Source organism: Pongo abelii, chromosome 1, assembly GCF_028885655.2.
Source record: "Pongo abelii isolate AG06213 chromosome 1, NHGRI_mPonAbe1-v2.0_pri, whole genome shotgun sequence".
Taxonomy (NCBI): Eukaryota; Metazoa; Chordata; class Mammalia; order Primates; family Hominidae; genus Pongo; species Pongo abelii.
In genome coordinates, this window is record NC_071985.2 from 70,335,797 (window position 1) to 70,355,436 (window position 19,640).

At 45.0% G+C, this 19,640-nt stretch overlaps 1 protein-coding gene, 1 long non-coding RNA gene, 1 other non-coding gene and 1 pseudogene across 9 annotated transcripts in view; 1 reads left to right on the forward strand and 3 right to left on the reverse strand.

The window, feature by feature from the left end:
* TDRD5 (tudor domain containing 5) overlaps positions 1-4,070 on the reverse strand; it is a 106,296-nt gene extending 102,226 nt beyond the window's left edge. For 2 of the 6 annotated variants that reach the window (XM_054550538.2, XM_054550560.1), the window contains exons 1-4: positions 3,739-4,061; positions 3,030-3,275; positions 2,009-2,416; positions 59-249 (exon numbers count right to left, since the gene is read on the reverse strand). In XM_054550538.2, coding sequence (XP_054406513.1) covers positions 59-249; positions 2,009-2,416; positions 3,030-3,261 — 831 coding nt within the window. In that variant the 5' untranslated portion in view covers positions 3,262-3,275; positions 3,739-4,061. Of the gene's footprint in view, positions 1-58; positions 250-2,008; positions 2,417-3,029; positions 3,276-3,738 lie in introns of all 6 variants that reach the window. The other 4 variants (XM_054550571.1, XM_054550565.1, XM_054550544.1 and 1 more) reach the window with 3 other exon arrangements.
* Positions 3,928-18,825, forward strand: LOC129058231 (uncharacterized). 2 transcript variants are annotated; one of them, XR_008523258.1, is made up of 4 exons: positions 3,928-4,283; positions 4,852-5,134; positions 16,476-16,611; positions 18,689-18,825. It is a non-coding gene; the product is annotated as an uncharacterized LOC129058231 (long non-coding RNA). The 2 variants fall into 2 exon arrangements; XR_008523256.1 differs by lacking the exons at positions 16,476-16,611; positions 18,689-18,825 and having other exon boundaries at positions 4,852-5,361.
* On the reverse strand, positions 6,704-9,169 carry LOC100435935 (arf-GAP with GTPase, ANK repeat and PH domain-containing protein 1-like; annotated as a pseudogene).
* Positions 18,826-19,495: 670 nt separating the features above from the next.
* Positions 19,496-19,613, reverse strand: LOC112130898 (U5 spliceosomal RNA). The gene has a single exon (XR_002913067.1). It is a non-coding gene; the product is annotated as a U5 spliceosomal RNA (small nuclear RNA).
* Positions 19,614-19,640: the final 27 nt, after the last annotated feature.

The window sequence follows — 19,640 nt, forward strand, 5'->3', positions numbered from 1 at the left end:
TAACACCACTGAATTTAAAAACATCGTATATTTATATCTCCAAATTCTTATCTCTCACCTGGTTTAATTTTTCAGTGTGATTCAGCCTTGAAGTCTCCACTACATTTAACTTGGAAGTCTTTTCCGTGCTCATTATTTGCTTCGGTGGTTCCATGTTTGAAGTGGGTTGTGAAAAGCATGCCTTTGCTACCGGAAAGCCTGTGGAGTATGACCCTTGTTTCATTCTAAATGGCTGGGCAAAAATTTTACCTTTTGTGAGTAATAGAAGAAGAGAGAAAAATTGTCACTAGCAACTTCTATTTCATTTTCTCGTGGCTACATATAGAGGCTACTGTGAGCTAACTGCCTTCAACTTAGAAGTAAAAATTAAGAAAAGAAAGCTTCCATTTTTATATCAAGCCAAAACTTACATACAGTGTAAGTTATTAGTCATCCATAGAGGAAGACAGAGATCATAAGTGTTACCAAAAAGGTTGGGGCTATCTAAAAGTCCACTTAAGGTCACCTGAATATAATTACAGAGAGGTGGGATTCAATATGTAAAAAGCTGTATCCCATTTAGGAGACAAAAAAGTCTCCAAGGAGCCTGCTTAGCACTATGCTTTTCAAACTGGATAACCACTAGTAGTACCACAGTTCTGGGAGGATAAAAAGCTACAGAATAAAATATAAATTCTTCAAGATTTGTAGGAAGGGGGAATACAACTGGAGAGGTGTATTCTGTTGTATGACATGAAAGATACATCACCAGACTTCACCACAGCCTAGCTCTTTCTTTACCCTAAGGTCAAGTTCACACACACAAAAAAAAAACAAAAACAAACAAACAAACAAACAAAACAAACCACCAGTTGACTTCAAGATATCCTGATGATAGAAGTAGGAACCATGGATGGAGAACATGAACAAAATCACTGGAAAGGAATATTCACCCCCTACTATTCAATAAATTGGTAAAGTGCTATCTACAATTCAGTCTCTTGCAAGTTTAATAGTATGAGTTAGTCTTCCCAAGTTTTAGGACTTCAAGAATACTGGTAAAGTTGAGGGCTAGACTTGAAACACTTAGTGGCCTCCAGAGCCTTCCCTATCCAAGTATATCCTCATATCCTCAAACTACATCACCCACCACAGTGTAAATATTGGTTTATAAACTTGTGACACATCCTCATGGTTCACCTACGTTAATTTAAATACAGATCTTGGAGAAAAAGAAAATCACTGAAATAAGCATAGAATTCTCCCAAGTAGGCTCCACCTATGCTCAGTGTATAAACTGTACATTGTCAAGGGAGATACTATCCAGATGGTCACATCGGTCTCTTGAGCCTTTAATAGACACAGCATTTGGGCAGACACTCACTGGATGGGCAGCAATAAGAGCCGGGTATCTAACTCTAGCTGTACCACTTTTCCAGCCATGTGACTTTGGAAAAGCCATTTAATTTTCCTCAGCTTTGATCTCCTTATCTATAAGACACGGTTACTTACCCTACCTAGTATGGTAATGAGAATGCAAGGTAAAATGCTATACAGATAAAGTGGTTATTATTACACCACAAAAGTTACCAAAGTGTCTCCTAGGATAAGCCCGTGATGGCAAAGATTAGAAGGATTAAGGTTAATAATTTAAGTATTTTAACTTTTCATTTTCTATATAGCTTATTTATATGAACACATTCATGTTCATTTACAGTGTTCTAGAGAGAGCTGATCTTGTAGTTTTTAAAATAATAATAGCTACCACTTATTATCAGCTTACTAAATGCCAGAGACTTTACAGAACTCACGTCATGTAAGGTCCTCAACACAACCCCGAGAGGCAAATATTGTTATTTCTATTTTAAAGATGAGGAAACTAAGGCTTAAGTAGATTGAATAGTTCACCCAAGACCACTCAGCTAGCAAGTAGTAGAGCCAGGCTTCAACTCTAACAAACTCATGGACCTTAGCGATTACACACCTCTCTATGTGCCAGGACTGCTCCAACATTTGCTCACATGCGTACCTGCTGGACATCCTCTCGGCTTTTCCTCTGTCACACTCTTCTTTAGCATCAACAAAGAACCTGCTCTGGTGTGCTCTACAGAAATGACATCTGAAGCCGCATTAAGCACTTCAAACATAGAGAGAAATCCATATTGCATGTATTGGAATGATCGTCCAAATCTTTTGGCAAATGCCTTTTCAAAATCAGAAAGGAGAACAGGAGATAACGCCAACAGGTCCTTCAACTCACTCTTCACAACAGCTGGAAGAATAGGGGCAACCCTTCCTCGGTAAGGTACTCGCCGATGAGATCTTGGTACAGAATAAATACTAGGTCTTCCCTTATGCATGGAGTTTCGAACCTTATGGCTGCTCCTCTGTTTTGCAACTAAGCTTGCTATTCCTTTGGTAGATTCATCTGGAATGGCTGAGACGTGAAAAAAAGAAATCATATTTAGGAGGAAAACTTAATCCCTTCTTTATCCTTAGTATCTGTGTTTATACAGTTTTTAACTCTCCAAGGAGGTGTTTATCCAGGCAGCACGATAAACAGTAACTCTTGGTTCCTCGCTTTCTTGCATTTTGGGCAACAGCTTGCTAGCTCTTCTGCCAGCTGAAGAAAAGATAACTCAATGTATTATCATTACAACTAATTGACCCCTGACAGATTTGAAACTCTTGGGATGAACTGCAAACTTCCCTACAATAGTTTTTTCTTGTGCTTCACGAAATTTAAAACACGTTTTTATAATTAAGAAGTCCTTTTTTTGTTTCTCCCGACTTAAGGTGCAATAACCTGAAATCATATGTAAAAATGTAGTTTTCGGTGAGTGCACGATTGTCTGGGGAACGGTTTGTTAATTTTGCAGAGGTTCTAATTTTGCCCACAACCTCAAAAGCACCTATGAGTCTCCCTCCCCAACCAAATTAAAATCCACTGGCTGGGATGCATAATAACTACAGAACTAGAATAACTATTTACTAAGCAATTGTTTTTATTACAAAGTTTATAGACCTTCAAAAATCTTAATTAAACCTACCTTTCAGTATTACAGTACCACCTGCACCGGGGCAGACACTAACAACATCAGGCATGTCCAATACCAGCTCCATAGTGGACCGATACCCAAGGATTCGGAGTGGTAGATGGTTGCCAACCATCAAAAGGTACTCCTTCTCCAACTCCTGTGGGCTCAAACCATCTTTGGTGGAAATGAGAAGTGACCTTATTTCCTTCCGCAGACATTCCTGTATACGCTCTTGTTCAGACATTGTGCCCTACAGGACTGAAGACAGAAACGCAGCTCATGAGGAAAAGAGGTCAAACCCAAGACAAAAGATTAAAAAAAAACCACACACACACACAACCAATAGTGGGATACAAATAACTGAGACGCCAGTTTTAAGAGTAATAAGGCTTCCAGAAGCAGTAGTATGATGGTGCCCTGTGGCTTGCGCGTGGCCGGGCGATTCAAGCCCTGAATCTCCACCTGCGTTGATTAAGCTACAGGTGTCAAGAACTCCGCCCCTGGCCATGGGGAGACGTTAACTGGGGTTCCTGTCGGGTGTTCGACTCCAACGCAAACTTCCCATCCCAAGCCTTCAAGGGGCTCCTCGGGAACCAGGACTAGGAAATGAGGCCAACCGAATGCCGCCTCCGCCCTGCAGGGCGAGGGCCCCACGGAAAGGCGCTCCCGCCGCACACCTCTAGCACCCCAAGCCGAGGGGGCGCTCCCCGCTCCCTCTTACCTGAAGGTACCACCAATCTTCGCCCGCCCCCTACCTGGTCTAGGGTTGGGGTCCCTGCCCCACCCCCAACGTCTCTCGGTGACTCTCGCGGGAGCGGGGCGTGGCCCTTCCACCTGCCCTGGCGGCTCTCTGCAACCTGAGGTGGAAAGGAAGGCGGGAGGCGCCAGGTGAGGCGCCCTTCTCGGCCCGGCACCGCCCTGCTGCCAGTCACCCGTCTTGCCCCCACCGCGCCCTGACGCCAGCACTGCTGTTGCGGGCCGAGTAGAGATTAGGGGGCCCTCTCCGAAGCGGCGCAGGAAGGTAGCCGCGAAGGCGGCCCTGCGCGCCTGCGCACCAGCGCCCCCTGACCAGCAGGCCTCTCCCCGGGCGCCGCGTTCCAGCCCCGAGGGCACGTGGCGGGTGGGACGGTTGGGCAGGATTAGCAGCTCCGGGGTCAGGTGTGAGGTCCGCCCCAGTCTCAGGAGCCGCTGGGCCCGGCTGCAGAGGCTGGCCGCCTTCCAGGATCCCAGGCGCCTACGTCCTCCGACGCGGTGAGAAGACGCGAGGTGGGGCTGCAGCACTTGGACCAATCCAACCACCTCCAGAGCTGGGGCCCGGCCTGACGCAGGGAGGGAAGCGGGTCGCGTGGGCCTCAGAATCACCTGTGGGGCAATTTAAGAGGAGAAAAGGGTGCACAGGTCTGATAAGCAGAGATTCTCATTCAATAGGTCTGGGTTTATTTGAAGAAAATCACAGACAATTCTGATTCTTGGCTGAGAATCCCTGCAGAGCTAAATGCAACTCTGGCTCCCTGATGAAGGAATGGGTGGGGCTAGGAGACCTTTTTAAATGAGTGGACAACATTCTAGGTGCCACTAGAGATTTATTTGGATGTATAGTTGGTTTGGTAGAATGAGCCAGATTTATAAAGTCCTTGAAAACCAGAAAACAGTAGTTTAAGAGATATAGAATAGGGAGGCATCGTATAATATAAAGACTTGTACCTTAAAATGTACAGTCTAATTAAAGAAACAAGACAAACCGAAATAACCAAAGAATTTGAATCAACAAAGAGGCTTGAGCACACACAATGACCTTATCTTCCTTCTTTTTTTTTTTCTTATAAAATGTAAGGTTTAATATACAACAGCAAGGAACACCCCGGAGGCTGCCAGCACGTGTGACTTCGTGTTTCTGTGCTACATGAGACTAGTGTCCTCATCTTCCATCATGACAACCCTTCTCTCTCCCCCAACCCCCTCCCCCCCCAACAGTGCCAACGGGCTCTGGGCAAAGCTGCCCCGTTTTCTTTTAACCTAAGGGATGCCATGGTTTGGCTGACTACGTTTGACTGCCACCACTGAAGGCAGCTGATGTCTCAAGTGGCTGGATACTGTGGCGATGGAAATCAGACGAGGTACTAGCATGGAGGGCGGGGGTGCCGGGTCAAGGTCGTCTGGGTTCTCAGGAGCCAGTCTGTGCCACAGAACCATCGGCAGCTGCCTTTGTAAGGCACGTCGGTCTGGCATTCGGAAAACCACCCTGTCTTGCCAGAGCCCCTTGGTCTTGGTTAGCAAAAGCTGTATCTGATCTAAGTCATGCTTTCAATCAGGAGAAATCACATTCCTTCTTTTCCCTTTCTAATGTATTCCAGTGTGTCTTTTTTTTCTCAATTTTAATAAGCAAATTGTACCACCATCTTATTCTGAGATACTCCTTTTTAAAAGCTGTAGATCACATTAATGGAAGTATTTACTGCTGGGAATATTTTCCATGTACAATGATTTGTGACCCTCTTATGTCAACTAGTTGCACATTATTAGTTCACATCCAGTTCAATTTATAAATTAAGAGAGGTGCCATTTGTCTGTACAAAAATCAGTGCATATTTATGAACTTCTTTTATTCAAATATATTTTCACACATCTTATCTAAATACATAATGCAGAAGCCCCTGTGAGTTGGGCAGTGTGGCCCAGGAGGGCCTGAGACTAACACATCCACCTTGGCAAAAGGACAGAAAATGTCTCTTACAGTTGGAAAAAATAGCCTTTTGTGTGTTTATTTAGTTCACAAAATATACTCAAAATGCTGTTATTAGCTGAATTTGTGATTTCCTTTTGAATTTCTGAGTTTTTTATTTTTCCCATTTTGTTTTTGCACCAAGGAGACCCCAGTCAAAAGAAAGTTACTCAGCAACTGATTTCTTCTCTTTGGACTGAAAAATTAAACAGATACTAAATTACGATAGTGAATTTAGAAAGGAGGGCTCCAAGGGCTTGAAAGAACATATCTGGGATAATATAATTCTTCTAAGAGTATTGCGATCACATTGTGGCGATCACCGGAGCATGCCGCATAACTACCTCCTTGGCTAATATGCTTTCTTCTTGGTGATGAATAATCATCTTCTATTAAACAGCAGTAATGCTGGAAGAACTCAACTATACAAGTGTAATGAAGCCAGTATTCTCCATGGACAGATTAGCTACAACTGATTTGACACATACCATCATAAGGGCTTCAAACCTGACAAACTGTGCTTGCTTCTGATTTATGCCGTCAAGCTCCTCAGAGAAGAGATGGAATTCAAGTGTTCCGCTTGGTAGTACTGATGTGCTTAACTGCCAGTTAAGGAAAGTTGCCCCTCCCCCTCACATCCTCGTCCCTTGTGCCACCAGGACAAGGGTCCTGTGCCGTGTGCTATCATCAAAGAGCTGAGGCCTGTCGTTCTCTCCTGCTTGTGGTTTAGGGGAGTTTGTGCAAAGGAGCTGCTTCTGCAGTCTCCCAGCCACCTCTTCGCCCCTTGAGGATGTCCAGGTTTTGTAATTTTGTGTGGGGTGAGAGTGGGTGGGTGGGAGGGAGGCGGCCACCAGGAAGAGTGAGGGGATGTGACAGGACTCACGTGCTGCGACTTCCAAGTGAGTATGCTGCAAGGCTGCCGTGTCCCAGGTGTGGCTGGTGGGCAGGCAGGCACGGCTGTTCCTCAGATGATGGTGGGCACCCTCCCGCTGCTGTTGTTCCGGTTGTTTCTCCTGGACAGGTTAGGGATGGCCATGAGCACTCAGTGCTCGTCGGGGCAGCCATACTCCAGCAGCACACTGATGCATTCCTGCCTGGAGGCCTGCCAGGTGTAGGCCAGCACTGTGTTCCTGTGGGCATCTTGGGCCATGACGTCCACCCTGTACCAGATCAGGAGCTGCACCAGGACCACATTTCCCTTGTGGCAGGCCAGATGCAGTGCAGTGTGGCAGTCTCTGTCTCCCTCCCCGAAGGTTTCTTTCACCTTGTCCCGGGAGCCGTGCACCAGCAGCAAGATGGCCATCCGCAGGTCCTCATCTGTGGTGGCCTGAAGCAGGTGCTGGCCCAGGGACAGCTCCGTGCAGGGTAGCGGGGCCAGGAAGAGCTTCTACTCATACTTGGCATGGATCCATTATTCCTTCTCTTCCCTTGTGGAGTCTACTAAGGGTTTCGTCCACCCCTGGCTGCTCTCTTCCCAGATGCTGTTGAATATCTCATTCCCAATGGATGACATCATCTTGATAAGCTCAACTGGCCAGTCATCCAGGTCCAGAGATCAGACATGGGAAAGGTGGGTGCCAAGATTCCAGTGGATCCCTAAGCACTTGATGCACATGAGCACTCCGAAGTTCAAACTGGCCCAGTTAGGATTCTGGGTCTCGCAGTCCACACAGTGGGAGTTCCCGTGCGTGTGTCAGGTTGACTGCAGGGCCATGGCCTCACTCTGGTTCATCATCTGGGACTTGTTCTTGCTGCTCTTGCACGACTGCAGGCTGGCCAAGATGGCCAGGATCTGGCTCTCAATGCCTTGGACCCAGGTGTCCCACTCCTCATTCGTCGTGGCTTCAAAGTGCCAAGTTTGGCCAGTGAGGGACACAATGATAAACTCAAAAGTTTTCTTGTTCTTCAGCAGTGCTAGACAGGCCATCAGCTTTGAAGTTGCTGGTGGTTTTCTGCCTACAGTGCTTCTTTCTGTTGGTGTGAGGGGAGGTGGACTGGTGGTGCTGGAGTTACTGGGACTGAAGCATATGGAGTCACCCACCCCGTGTCACTGCTAATGGCCGAGTTTGCAATGACTGTAGCCTCACTCCACTGGTTGGCTCTGGAGACAGTAGGAGCGCTGGTGCATGCCATCTGGTTGGCTGTTGAAGGAGACCAGGCTGATGCCACTTGCCAACTGAGACCCAGATGCACTAGTGACATCCCCTGAATTGGGTGAGATGTGTAAACTCCTCATGTGCTTGGATAGGCCACTGGTTTTAGGCCTGGAGATGGGCACGCAGGCCGACGTGGCTCAGGGTAGCCTCTTCCCTGGGACTTTCATAGTGGTTCTCAGAAGGTCAGTCTCCTTACCATGAACATTTTGCATGTAATCATGTAAACTTGGATGATAGGTCCACACATCATTGTCACACAGGGTGACATATTTCTTTTTCCACTCTTTATTCAACGATTTGCCACTCTGCTTCAACAGCATGCCCTATATAATTGGCATGGCTGGGCTGCTCCCGATGCCATATGAATGACTCTCTAGGCCTTTCTTCTCTTTGGGTCACTCCCTTTCTGAGAGGTGAACAGGTTGGACCCCGCTTGGACTGCTTGTGAACAGGTGTGGGCGTGTTGGCAGTGGGAGGAACATCCATCTGAAGTTCCTTCTGGCTGGTGCTAGGAGTCGATGGAATGGAGGAGGAATAGTTGCTTAAACTCCTACCTCCATTACTTGTCTAGTTGATGTGCATGGCGGACACCTGTGCAGAACAGACGGCGGAATGGCTTGGAGAACTGGGTAGCGACTTACAGGGTCCTATGGACAGCTGTTGCTTCTTCCTTGTGGCAACAATCTTCTGGGCAACCTCCTGGAAGTCCCTCTCCACGTTCAGCCCATACATAGCAAATGTCTCGTAGCACATGCACCGCTTCAGGTCATTGGAGTGCTTCCTTACCCTGGCATCATCAATGACCCTCGGGTTAGTGGAACTTATGGCATCCTGGGTTCCCACCAGAACCAGAGGAATCTCACTCATGTTCCGATAGTTGGCCATTCCACTGTAGTAAACAGTCTGGAAACTTATTTCATCCTCCAAGCTGAAAACAAATATAACTGCATCCACCGACATGGCAAACTGTGCCTCCGGAGGATCCCCTTCATATTTAATCAGCAGCAGATAGCTCTGTCCATCAACAACAATCTCTTTCTTGAACCTGCCACCACTTTGAGCTCCGGGACAGATCGACTCAGCGTCCATTCCTAGCTGTTCACAAAGGCATCTTCGATGGTGATGACGTGCTCCTGGATCTGGTTCCGCAGCACCGTCTCCTCCACGCGCTCCAGCAGCTCGTAGATGGAGTAGACGTTGGGGTGGACTGACTCGAAGTGCTGGATCTTGGCCAGCATGGCAGCCGAGTTGGCCAGCTGCTGCTAGTAGTTCATGGTGCAGGCACAAGGCCGGGAGTCGCCCGCCCCCGCCGCCCCCGCCCCAGAAGCCTGGCCGCCGGCCGCGGGCGAAGAAGGCTCGAGAAAGGCGCGGGCGGAGTAGGCGCGGGGCTGGCCGGCGGTCTCAATTCATGGCAGGGACAAGCGGCCGGTGAGCCAGCGGCCAGCGAGCAGACCCCGGCTTCTCAGGTCAACACGCCACCCCGGGGAAGCGCACCCCCATCTGCAGCGCCCCATGGCGGGCGTGACCGGCCCAGGAGGAGGCTCGTTAGAGCGCCTTCCTGGGACGCATCCTCTTTCCAGCCTTAGGCCCCGCTCCCCCGAGAAGCCATTAAAAGCCCTGGCAGCCGCTGAACGCTGAGCTCTGAGCTCCGAGGGCCAGGGCCGGGGGCGAGGGTCGATTCCCGGGCAGTGTGGCTGCGCCGCTCTGGGCGCCTGGCCGCGGCCTTCTTTCTTAAATCTGATGACATAATGCTTTTTTTTTTTTTTTTTTTTTAAGCCAAGGGAACAAAATGTTCCATCAATGAGCCAAGGAATATTGAGGAATCCCTGAAAGATTGAAAATAAGACTTATGGGCTGATTTATAGCAGAATGGGCAGGGCTGAATAGCAAATTAACAAAAAGGAAAATTATAAGACATGGAAAATGGATCTAAACATTGCAACATTTGAATGACAAAAGCTGTATAAACAAAAACCAGCAAGAATGATGGTGAGGGTTGGGGAGTTAAAAAGAAGAAAATGTCCCAAATTTGCACCAAAACACATCTTATTAAAAGGGCCCACTTAGAGTTCTTAAAATAATTAATGAAAAAAGATCCTGTCTTAGGTAAACTCTAGGAGAAAGAGAATCAAGAGAGTTTTATATGGAAATGTTATCTATAAAACAATGGAAATTAGTTTGCCCTTGAATTTCTCAATGGCAATACCTTCAGAGCTAACTCTGGAATCCTTTAGGCTAACCAACAGTAAAGTGAGAGGAAAATAAAAACATTCTCAGACATGAAAGGATTCAGAAAGTTTACCATCTCATTGAATGACTTGAAAATGACTCCTGCAAAATGAACAACGAATTACAAAAAAGATGTCCCAGATTCTCATCCCCAACAGATGAGGCAACAGACATTGAGCACATACTATGTGCGCTCTACACAGATTATCTCATTTTCTTCCCAATAACTCTGAAAAAGGTACAATTATGATGCCCATTTTTAAAGTGAAGAAACTGATATACAGATGTGAACCAGAATATATGAAAGAATGATAGGCAATAAAACATAAAATATATTATTGAATCAAAAAGTTATTGGTGCATAATATGAAAAACAGAGAGTTTTTATAAAGATATTCTGGACCTAAATCCCAGATCGATAACTGCAAAGCAAGTGTCAGAGGCTGTGTGAAGTTGCTTCATTAGAAAGACTCCATTGGGGAACAGTAGCTACCCTTAGAGTCCCCACTTGATTGGATTTGCAATAACCAAGACCTATCAGTCATCTGTGGCAGTTGATCTGTGAAGTGAATGGGAATGAGGTGGGAACCATCACAGTAGCATCTTTCTCTCCTTTGATGGTAACACTTATCTCTGCAATTCTCCAGGAATGGGGCATTGCTTTTGATGTACTGTTTTGGCACCCCACTTGGTACTTCCTACCGGAATAGCCCTTACACCATGGGTGAGTGTACCAATGTAGGAATTCTGCCAGTTGCTAAGGTTACCTATTCCAGCTATTCACTTGGCAACTAGGGCCCTTGACCACAGGATGAATTCACAGTCCCACTAGCCCTGTCCAAAGGTGAACCTGGGCCAGAATTCAGTTCATTTGTCACCCAACCTCTGTAAGCTCAAAATGTTGATGGCAAACAGCAACATTTTGGGTCCCAGAAATTAGTGTTAGTTTGGGATTTGCATATGATAGTCACTAAAAAGTTTGGGTATTTCTTTTTCTCCAGAGCAATTATCTATAAGGGAGCACAAACTCTTTGGGGAGATGAAAGTTTGCATGCAGTCTTAGGTACAATATTTCCACAGCATCCTTATTCAAGAATATTTGGGCTATGCTCAAAAGGCTGTGGATCTGGGATCTGATTTAGTGCTGGTAATGGGGTGACAAGTTGTATCTCTCTTGCTCAGGAGAGGTCTCTGTTCCCCAGACATAAAGCTGTATTTTGTGGGTTGTTTTTTGGTTTTTTTTTAGAGACAGGATCTCACTCTGTTGCCCAGGCCGGAATGCAGTGGCATGATCATAGCTCACTGAAGACCTGAACACCTGGGCTCAAGCAGTCCTCCCTCCTCAGCCTCTTGAGTAGCTAGTCATGCATGCTCCACCATACTTAGCTAATTTTTTTTTTTTTTTTTTTTTTTTTTACTTTTTTTTGGAGGGGTAGGTAGGGGTCTTGCTATGTTGCCGATGCTAGTCTCAAACTCCTGGACTGAAGAATGCTCCCACCTTGGCCTCCCAAAACCCTGGGATTATAGGCATGAGTCACTGCCCGGCCTGGATTTGTTTTTGTTATACAAACCAAAAAGACTTAATGGGTTATTTGTTGAGTTCATTCCTTGGGTTCCTAGAATTACTTAACCATACCCAGAGAGCTCCTGGGTCAGACCAATGTGTTTTCCACCCTGCTGCCTATTATGATGACTGGAGCCCACTGTTCTTCTGGTAATTAATGCCCTCTACATGACTGCCTCCCATCTTTGCTTGCCTGTGGGAGTGTATTTTAATTTGCAGCTGCCCCTTCCAGCATTCCTGCCCTAGAAAATAGCCGAGATAGAGAGAGAGAGAGAGAGAGACCCAATTTGGGCCCATCGGATGCCATTGTTCAAGTCTATTTCCTGCAGCAGTGACTCCAGGCCTTTGCCATTGCTCTACATTTCTTACCCTACTCCTGCTCTACCACTAGATGACTTTGCTCCAAACCACCCAGAGCAAATGGAGGCTCTCATACATGAACCCCCTCAACTTTGAGCCCAGCGCTCTAAACTAGTCCCCATCATGTCTTTCCTTCTGGTCTCGGTCGGTGAGGGGGTCATCCATCCTACTCTTGATTTTATCCCCCCCAGCTCCTCTAGGATCATGACCTTACCCTTTGGTTACTGTTACACATATTCAGTACCTCTTCACAGACTACTTTCCTATAGCATAAAATTATGCTCTGATCTTACATACACATAACACAGACAGAGGAGAAAGACAGCAGGAAGGAGAAATAAACACTTTCTCTTGAACTACCTCCCACTCCAGCCTTTCCTTTGTGGCCAAATCCTTAAACAGTCTACACTCAGTTTTTCCCCACCCTTTCATCTACCATTCACTACTCAGTCCATAGCAATCAGCCTGCTACTCAGGACATCTTTCTTTTACCAAAATTATCAATGGCAAACTTACTAATTGACAAGTTTTACAGACTTTTCATCTTACATGATCTCTGCTGTTTACTGTTGGTGTCTCCTCCCTTTCTGAAAATCTCTCCTCTGTGGGTTTCTATGATGCTGTTGCACTGGGCTTGGCTCCTAGCATTCTGCTCTATTTCCTCCTTTTGTTATTCTGTTATTGCCCATGTACATTTAATACAGGGTCTGTCCTTGGCTCTTTGCTTTTTTTTTTTTTTTTTTTTTGAGAGCAAGTCTCGCTCTTGTCCCCCAGGCTGGAGTGCAATGGCGCTATCTTGGCTCACTGCAACCTCTGCCTCCAGGGTTCAAGTGATTCTCTTGCCTCAGCCTCCCGAGTAGCTGAGATTACAGGAGCCTGCCACCACGCCCTGCTCATTTTTGTATTTTTAGTAGAGACGGGGTTTCACCATGTTGGCGAGGCTGGTCTCGAACTCCTGACCTCAGGTGATCTGCCCGCCTCAGCCTCCCAAAGTGCTGGGATTACAGGCATGAGCCACCACGCCCAGCTGGCTCTTCACCTTTTTATCCATCCCCCTCTTCCTAGGTCAGCTTTCTCATTCTCATAGTTTCAGCTTTGGCTAATGCTTTCCAAACAGCATGTTCACTCAAGCAACAAATATCTTTTAGCTCCTACTGTGTGCCAAGTACTGTCCTAAGAGATGGGACTATAACAGTAAGCAAAACAAAGTTTCTGTTTTTCTGGACATTACCAAAGACAAGCATTAAGCAGATAAAATATATGATGTCAAGTAATGATAAAGGATCTTACAAAAAATAAACCAGGATAAGACAGTGAGAATGGGGCTGCTGTAAATGGAGTATTTAGAAAACACTTTTGTTTAACCTGTAACATACTGGCTCTCAAAGTGTGGTTCCAGACCAACAGCATCACCTGGGAACTGGCTAGAAATGCACATTATCAGGCCTCATTCGACCTGCTGAATCAGAAAGTAGGGGTAGGGGGATGAGTCCAGCAATCTACGCCTTAACAGGCCCTCCAAGTGATTCTGATGCATGCTGTAGAGGAGTTTCCCACCTCTGTTGCCCCAAATAGATTACAGGTGTGCAGTCTACTACTAATTTTCTCAGCCCATACGGATAGATTTAGGGTTGGAGGTTAGAGAGATGCTGGGAACCTCCGGACCAAAGTAGCGTACACCCAGACTTTTCAGAAGGCAACCAAGTGGGATCAGCTGGCATGCCACAGGCCTCCAGATGGCATGGTAAAAGCCATCCATTGATCTGCTGCAAGAAGCTAAGCGCTGTCAAGGACCTGCTTCCGCCCTCCTTCCAGGTGAAGTTTATGGTCCCTTGCACATGGAGACTGCACAGCACAGAGCGAGACAGATGGAGAAGCTACTCTAGCTGCACCATGACAGCTCTTCATAATGCATGTGTTGGGCTCCCTAGAGCTTCTTTCCTTTCCTTTCTTTTCCTTTCCTTTCCCTTTCCCATTCATTCATCCATTCTTTCACTCACTCGTTCATTCAATTCATTCAGTTATAAATAGAGACAGAGGTCTCTCTAGGTTGCCCAGGCTGGTCTCAAACTCCTGGGCTAAAGAGATCCTCTTGCCTTGGCTTCCCAAAGTGCTGGGATTACAGGCATGAACCACTGTGCCCAGCCTCATTATTATTTGAAATACATTTATTTTTATAAATTTATTTATTTATTTTTGAGACAGATTCTCACTCTGTCACCCAGGCTGGAGTGCAGTGGCGCAATCGCAGCTCACTGCAACCTCCACCTCCTGGGTTCAAGCCATTCTCCTGCCTCAGCCTCCCAAGTAGCTGAGACTACAGGTGCGTGCCACCATGCCTGGCTAATTTTTTTGTATTTTTAGTAGAGACAGGGTGTCACCATGTTAGCCAGGATGATCTTGATCTCCTGACCTCCTGATCCGCCCACCTCGGCCTCCCAAAGTGCTAGGATTACGGGCATGAGCCACCGCACCTGGCCATTTTGAAATAAGTTTAAAGAAAAAGTTGATTAGATTTGAAACCCATTCACATTATCACAAGAAATATCAAAATTACATTTGTTGATGACAGAAATTAGATTCTTTAAGTTCAACTGTTGTAAATTTTTAAGTGATTGTAAAAATGATTTTTAAAGCTTTTAAAATTGTGTGAACACATTTCTCATTCATGGTAACACAAATTTAGAGTTCATCATTTAAAAAATTTTGATTAAGAATTTTATGTAGTCATTTCAAACATGAAATTTATATCTGTGGAAGGAAACTCAAGATTCTATTTTAAAAATTTAAAATATTTGTATACAAATTTAGTTTACTGATATTGAATCCCTAACACTTTTTAAAACAATGATTATATATCAAAAATTAATTTTTTCACCAAGCCCTATACAGATACCCTCAAATCCCCTCAAGTTGCCCCAGTATACTATTCAAATAGTATCATTTTCTGTCCTTTAATGGGAAAAGACTGGATGCACTGTGCTAGGATCACCCTCTCTCTCTCCCTGTCTGTCCCCTCTTCCCTCTCCACCCCATCCCTCCCTGCCATACCTCTTCCATAACACTGAACTATAAAGGGACAAAATAGAGTCCTCAGGGTCACACAAGCCACCAGAAATAGGAAATGTATCTTTTTGGTTTTTTATTGAGACGGAGTCTTGCTCTGTCACCTAGGCTGGAGTGCAGTGGCGCAATCTTGGCTCACTGCAACCTTTGCCTCCCGGGTTCAAGCAATTCTCTGCCTCAGCCTGCTAAGTAGCTGGGATTACAGGCACCTGCCACCATGCCTGGCTAATTTTTTGTATTTTTAGTAGAGATGGGTTTCACCATCTTGGCCAGGCTGGTCTTGAACTCCTGACCTCGTGATCCACCCGCTTCAGCCTCCCAAAGTGCTGGGATTACAGGCGTGAGCCACTGCGCCCAGCCCAGCAATGTATCTTTAGTGAAAAAAAACCAGAAAGATGATAAAGTATATTGAAACCATCGCTGGCCAGGATCACTTTGCCATGTGCTGTTTCCTCTTCCGTATTTTTCTTTTGAAAATCCAGCACAGGATGCTGGAGCCACAGTCAGCAGCTGGTGAAAGAGTCAGGATCTTGGCTTCGGAAACATAATCCCTCCTGAACTTTAAACCTAAATATTTCATTGTCCACTGTACATTTCTAGACAGATAACCTGCAGACACTTCTAGCTCAATACCTCTGAAGCTGAACTTGGCCCACCCACCTTTACACAAAATCTGTTTCCTTTTTTGTATTCCCTCAGTTGGATGTCAACCCCATTCACCAATCACTTTGATTAGAGTCCTGAGAGTTATCACTTTTCCCTGTAAACATAACTCCTATCCTCCCTCTCACCTGGACTGTTGCAAGAGTCTCCCCACTGGTCTCTCTGCCTCCATCCTCTTCCCATTTCTTTTTCTTTTTTTTTTTTGAGACAGAGTCTCGCTCTGTCACCCAGGCTGGAGTGCAGTGGCGTGATCTCAGCTCACTGCAAGCTCCACCTCCCGGATTCACACCATTCTCCTGCCTCAGCCTCCCAAGTAGCTGGAACTACAGGTGCCCGCTACCACGCCCGGCTAATTTTTTAATTTTTTTATTTTTTTATTTTTAGTAGAGATGGGGTTTCACCGTGTTAGCCAGGATGGTCTCGATCTCCTGATCTCGTGATCTGCCCACCTCGGCCTCCCAAAGTGCTGGAATTACAGGCGTGAGCCACCATGCCAGGCCCATCCTCTTCCCATTTCAATTCACCTTCCACTTTGTCCATAAAGTGACTCTTCTCAATTGCAAATCTTACCATTTTCCTTGCTTACAATGTTTCAATAGCTTCTTTTGGCAATAAGATAAAATATAAGTTCTCTTATATGGTATAAAAGGCTTTTCATTTCTTGGGCTGCCTAGCTCTCCGGCCTCCTCTTTTGACAGTTTGTCAAGCCACTGATTGACCTGCTATCTTTTGTACTGTTTCCTCTGGCTGGAAGGCCCAGCTCTCAAAGTCCGCCTGAGGATCACCTACTCATCCCAGTATGGCCCAAACTGGATCCCCTCTGTCTCCACTCAGGTAATGTTACTCACTCCCTTCTTTGTGTTCTCACAGTACCATATAGATCAGTGGTTCTCAACCAGGAGCAATTTTGTTTGATGCCATGGGGAAAACACTTGGCAATATCTGAAGATAATTTTGGTCACCACAACTAGGGATGAAGCGCTACAGGCATCTGGTAGAGGCCAGGGATTCTGCTAACGACGCTGTGATGCTAATGATGCTGTTACAATGTACAAGACAGCCCTTCACAACAAAGAATCATCCAGTCCAAAATGTCAGTAGTGCTGAGGTTGAAAAACCTGGATGTACAACACTTTATCACGCTTGTCTGTTTACACATCTGTCTCTCCCTGTTATACTATATGCTCCTCAAGGGCATGCACCATGTCTTACCTTTAAATCCTCAGGGGTGAGCAGTGCAGTACATGTAGTAGATGCTCACTAAGTATCTATGGAGTGAATTAATGAGACAGAAGTTAAAGAAGTCTCATCTCGTCCCTGCACCTAACAGGCCAACACCTGCATTTCAAAGCAAAGAGGGTAGGAACATAAGATGCCTGGGGTCAGAACAGTTAGGGGATGTGGATCAACCAAAGCAGCTGCAACTTCTGATCAGCTGCTAAGCCCACTAAGGTTGAACTCTCCATCTTTCTCAAGTCCTCTATCCCTTCATAGTCCCCACTCCATAACCCCAGGACACTACCAAATTATTTTTATTTTCTCCCTCAGAAATATTTCCTGAATCCAAGTCATCCCCACTGCCAAAGCTGCAGATCAGGCTCTCAGTTGCATCACTTTCCTAGACCACTATTGTGCCCTCCTATTTAGTCTCTCTGCCACCTACAAATTGAGAAAGTCAAATTTAGTAAGTCCTTATAGTTTCCAGCTCTAAAACAACAGGATTTGTAACATCACGTAGTGCCAATCAATTCCAGCCTTTCCATTAAATAATCCAAATGAATCACTATTCATGCATTCACTTATTCATATGGATACAATACTTCAAAACACTAACTGGGAATAAGTGTAATACTTTAGAAAGCCTTGCACTTTCATAATCTTTCATCTTGGAAACATAAACTCAAAAGTAAACAGCTTTAATTGATCCTCCCTTTCTTCTAGTAACCCAGTTCCCACAGATGTCAGTTTCTTAACAAATCCAAACAAGGAGTAAAGTATTGAGAGTTTCAGAATGTGTGCATATCATATTTTCAGCAAAGGGATGAGCAACACTTTCAATTAAAAAGGAATCTAAAAGAAAACAGCAGCATCCCTGTAAAAGTAGATGAGGACAGCCAGCTGGACTTAGCTGCTAACTCAGCACTCCCTTCCCCAACTCCTCCACCTTCCAGCCATGCTGCATTGACCTTTTTATCATGGAATGGTATGCAGCTTCTCTGATTTTGTCATTGTCACTCATAATCCCAGCAGACTTGTGTTATAAGCAGCTGCTTATATTGCTGTTATGTATAGATATAGAAAATGAAGTAATGATTATGTAACTTGTCAGTGATCAAAGAAGCCAAGGAAACTGAGCAAAGGTGACCGAGAACAAGTGCTCAACATGGGCTCCAACACCCAGTAGGGACTTTTCTCATTGGTTTTTCTCCTACAAGGAATTTCTCTCTTATTGAAAGACAGTACAGTTTGGGGAATATCATTTGACCAGATATCCTGCTCCATTCTTGGAGTAAAAAACAGGTGCAATTTTAGTATAAGAGTCTAGCTAGGAATGCGGATGAAATTAATTTATAACAGGACCAGACTGAGGAAAAACACCAATAAATGCTACAAATAGTTTCTCACTTTTTCTAACAGGGAAATCTCTACAGGATGATAAAGATGCTAGCTGTGTTTAATACCAAATGTTAATTTGGGGGAATATGAAATAATCATGATACATTTCTCTCTTTGAGCCAAACGCAGCTTTGGAATTTTTCTCACTGTAGTGTTGTAGGCAGAAACTATCAACTGAGGCAGGTCCTTGCAAGGAAATATTTGTCCTCCTTAGCCCATGCAATGAGCAGGTTTAGACAGTAAAGAATCTATTTAAATGACTGGATTGCTCATCTTTTATTTACTTTACTCCCAGTGGCCTAACCTAGAACATATAGAAGAAAGTAGTGGAATGGTTTTTCCAGACTCACTTCAGTTACTTCAAGTCCTCGGTCTTTAATAAGGTTTTGGGAGAGAAAAAAAGCTATTGCTGTATGAATTCAATAAATATTTAAAAAATTTTAAAAATCAGTGAGTATTATTTCTGCCATCATGTGATCTGAACTATCTGAGTAGTATCATAAATCTTGGGTGATGGGTTACCTTGAGCAACCTCCCTTTCAGTAAGAAACAAATTATTAACAGAAAGTGAAAGAGAAATAAACCTATTCAATGTTTCAAGTCCCTCAGAAGAGGGTGAGGCAGCTCCCCAGTTCGTTGCTAGATCCAGCCTGGCCAATGAACCCTGAAAAAGCCCAACTCCTGCTTTCATCATGGAAGCACGGGACAAAGTGTCCCTTCCTAAAAACAGACGTTAGACCAGACCCCTTCTTGCCTATGATTCTTCAAGAAGATTGCATCATCAACATCAGGCGTAAGCATTAATAAAGACCCTAAATAATAACAGAGACGAAACACATCGCAAAGAGAGTTTTCTTTTATCCCCTTTAAAATGTAAATACTCCCAGGAGGAATCAGCCAACATCATTATGGGTTAATGCATATGTAGAACAACTAGGGCCAGGATATAAAATAAGAAATACGTAGCGGGGAGAGAAAGGCATCCTTGAGACGACTCCAAGAAGGAAAGTTGGGGGTTGAGGCGAAATTTCTGATTTTACCTTAAAGTCACCCTAATTCGATGACCTTTTGTGGTTTTTTTTTCTTTTTCCTTTTTTACTTGGCCCTGCCCAAGCAGGACCTAAAAACAAACAAAAAAGGTTACTAACAACTGTTCCTCTCCACGGAAATCTGCAGTAAAAGGCAAAAGATGTATTCGTTGTGAAGAGAAACCAGAGCTTGCGATGAGCTTCTGTATCTCCGTCAGC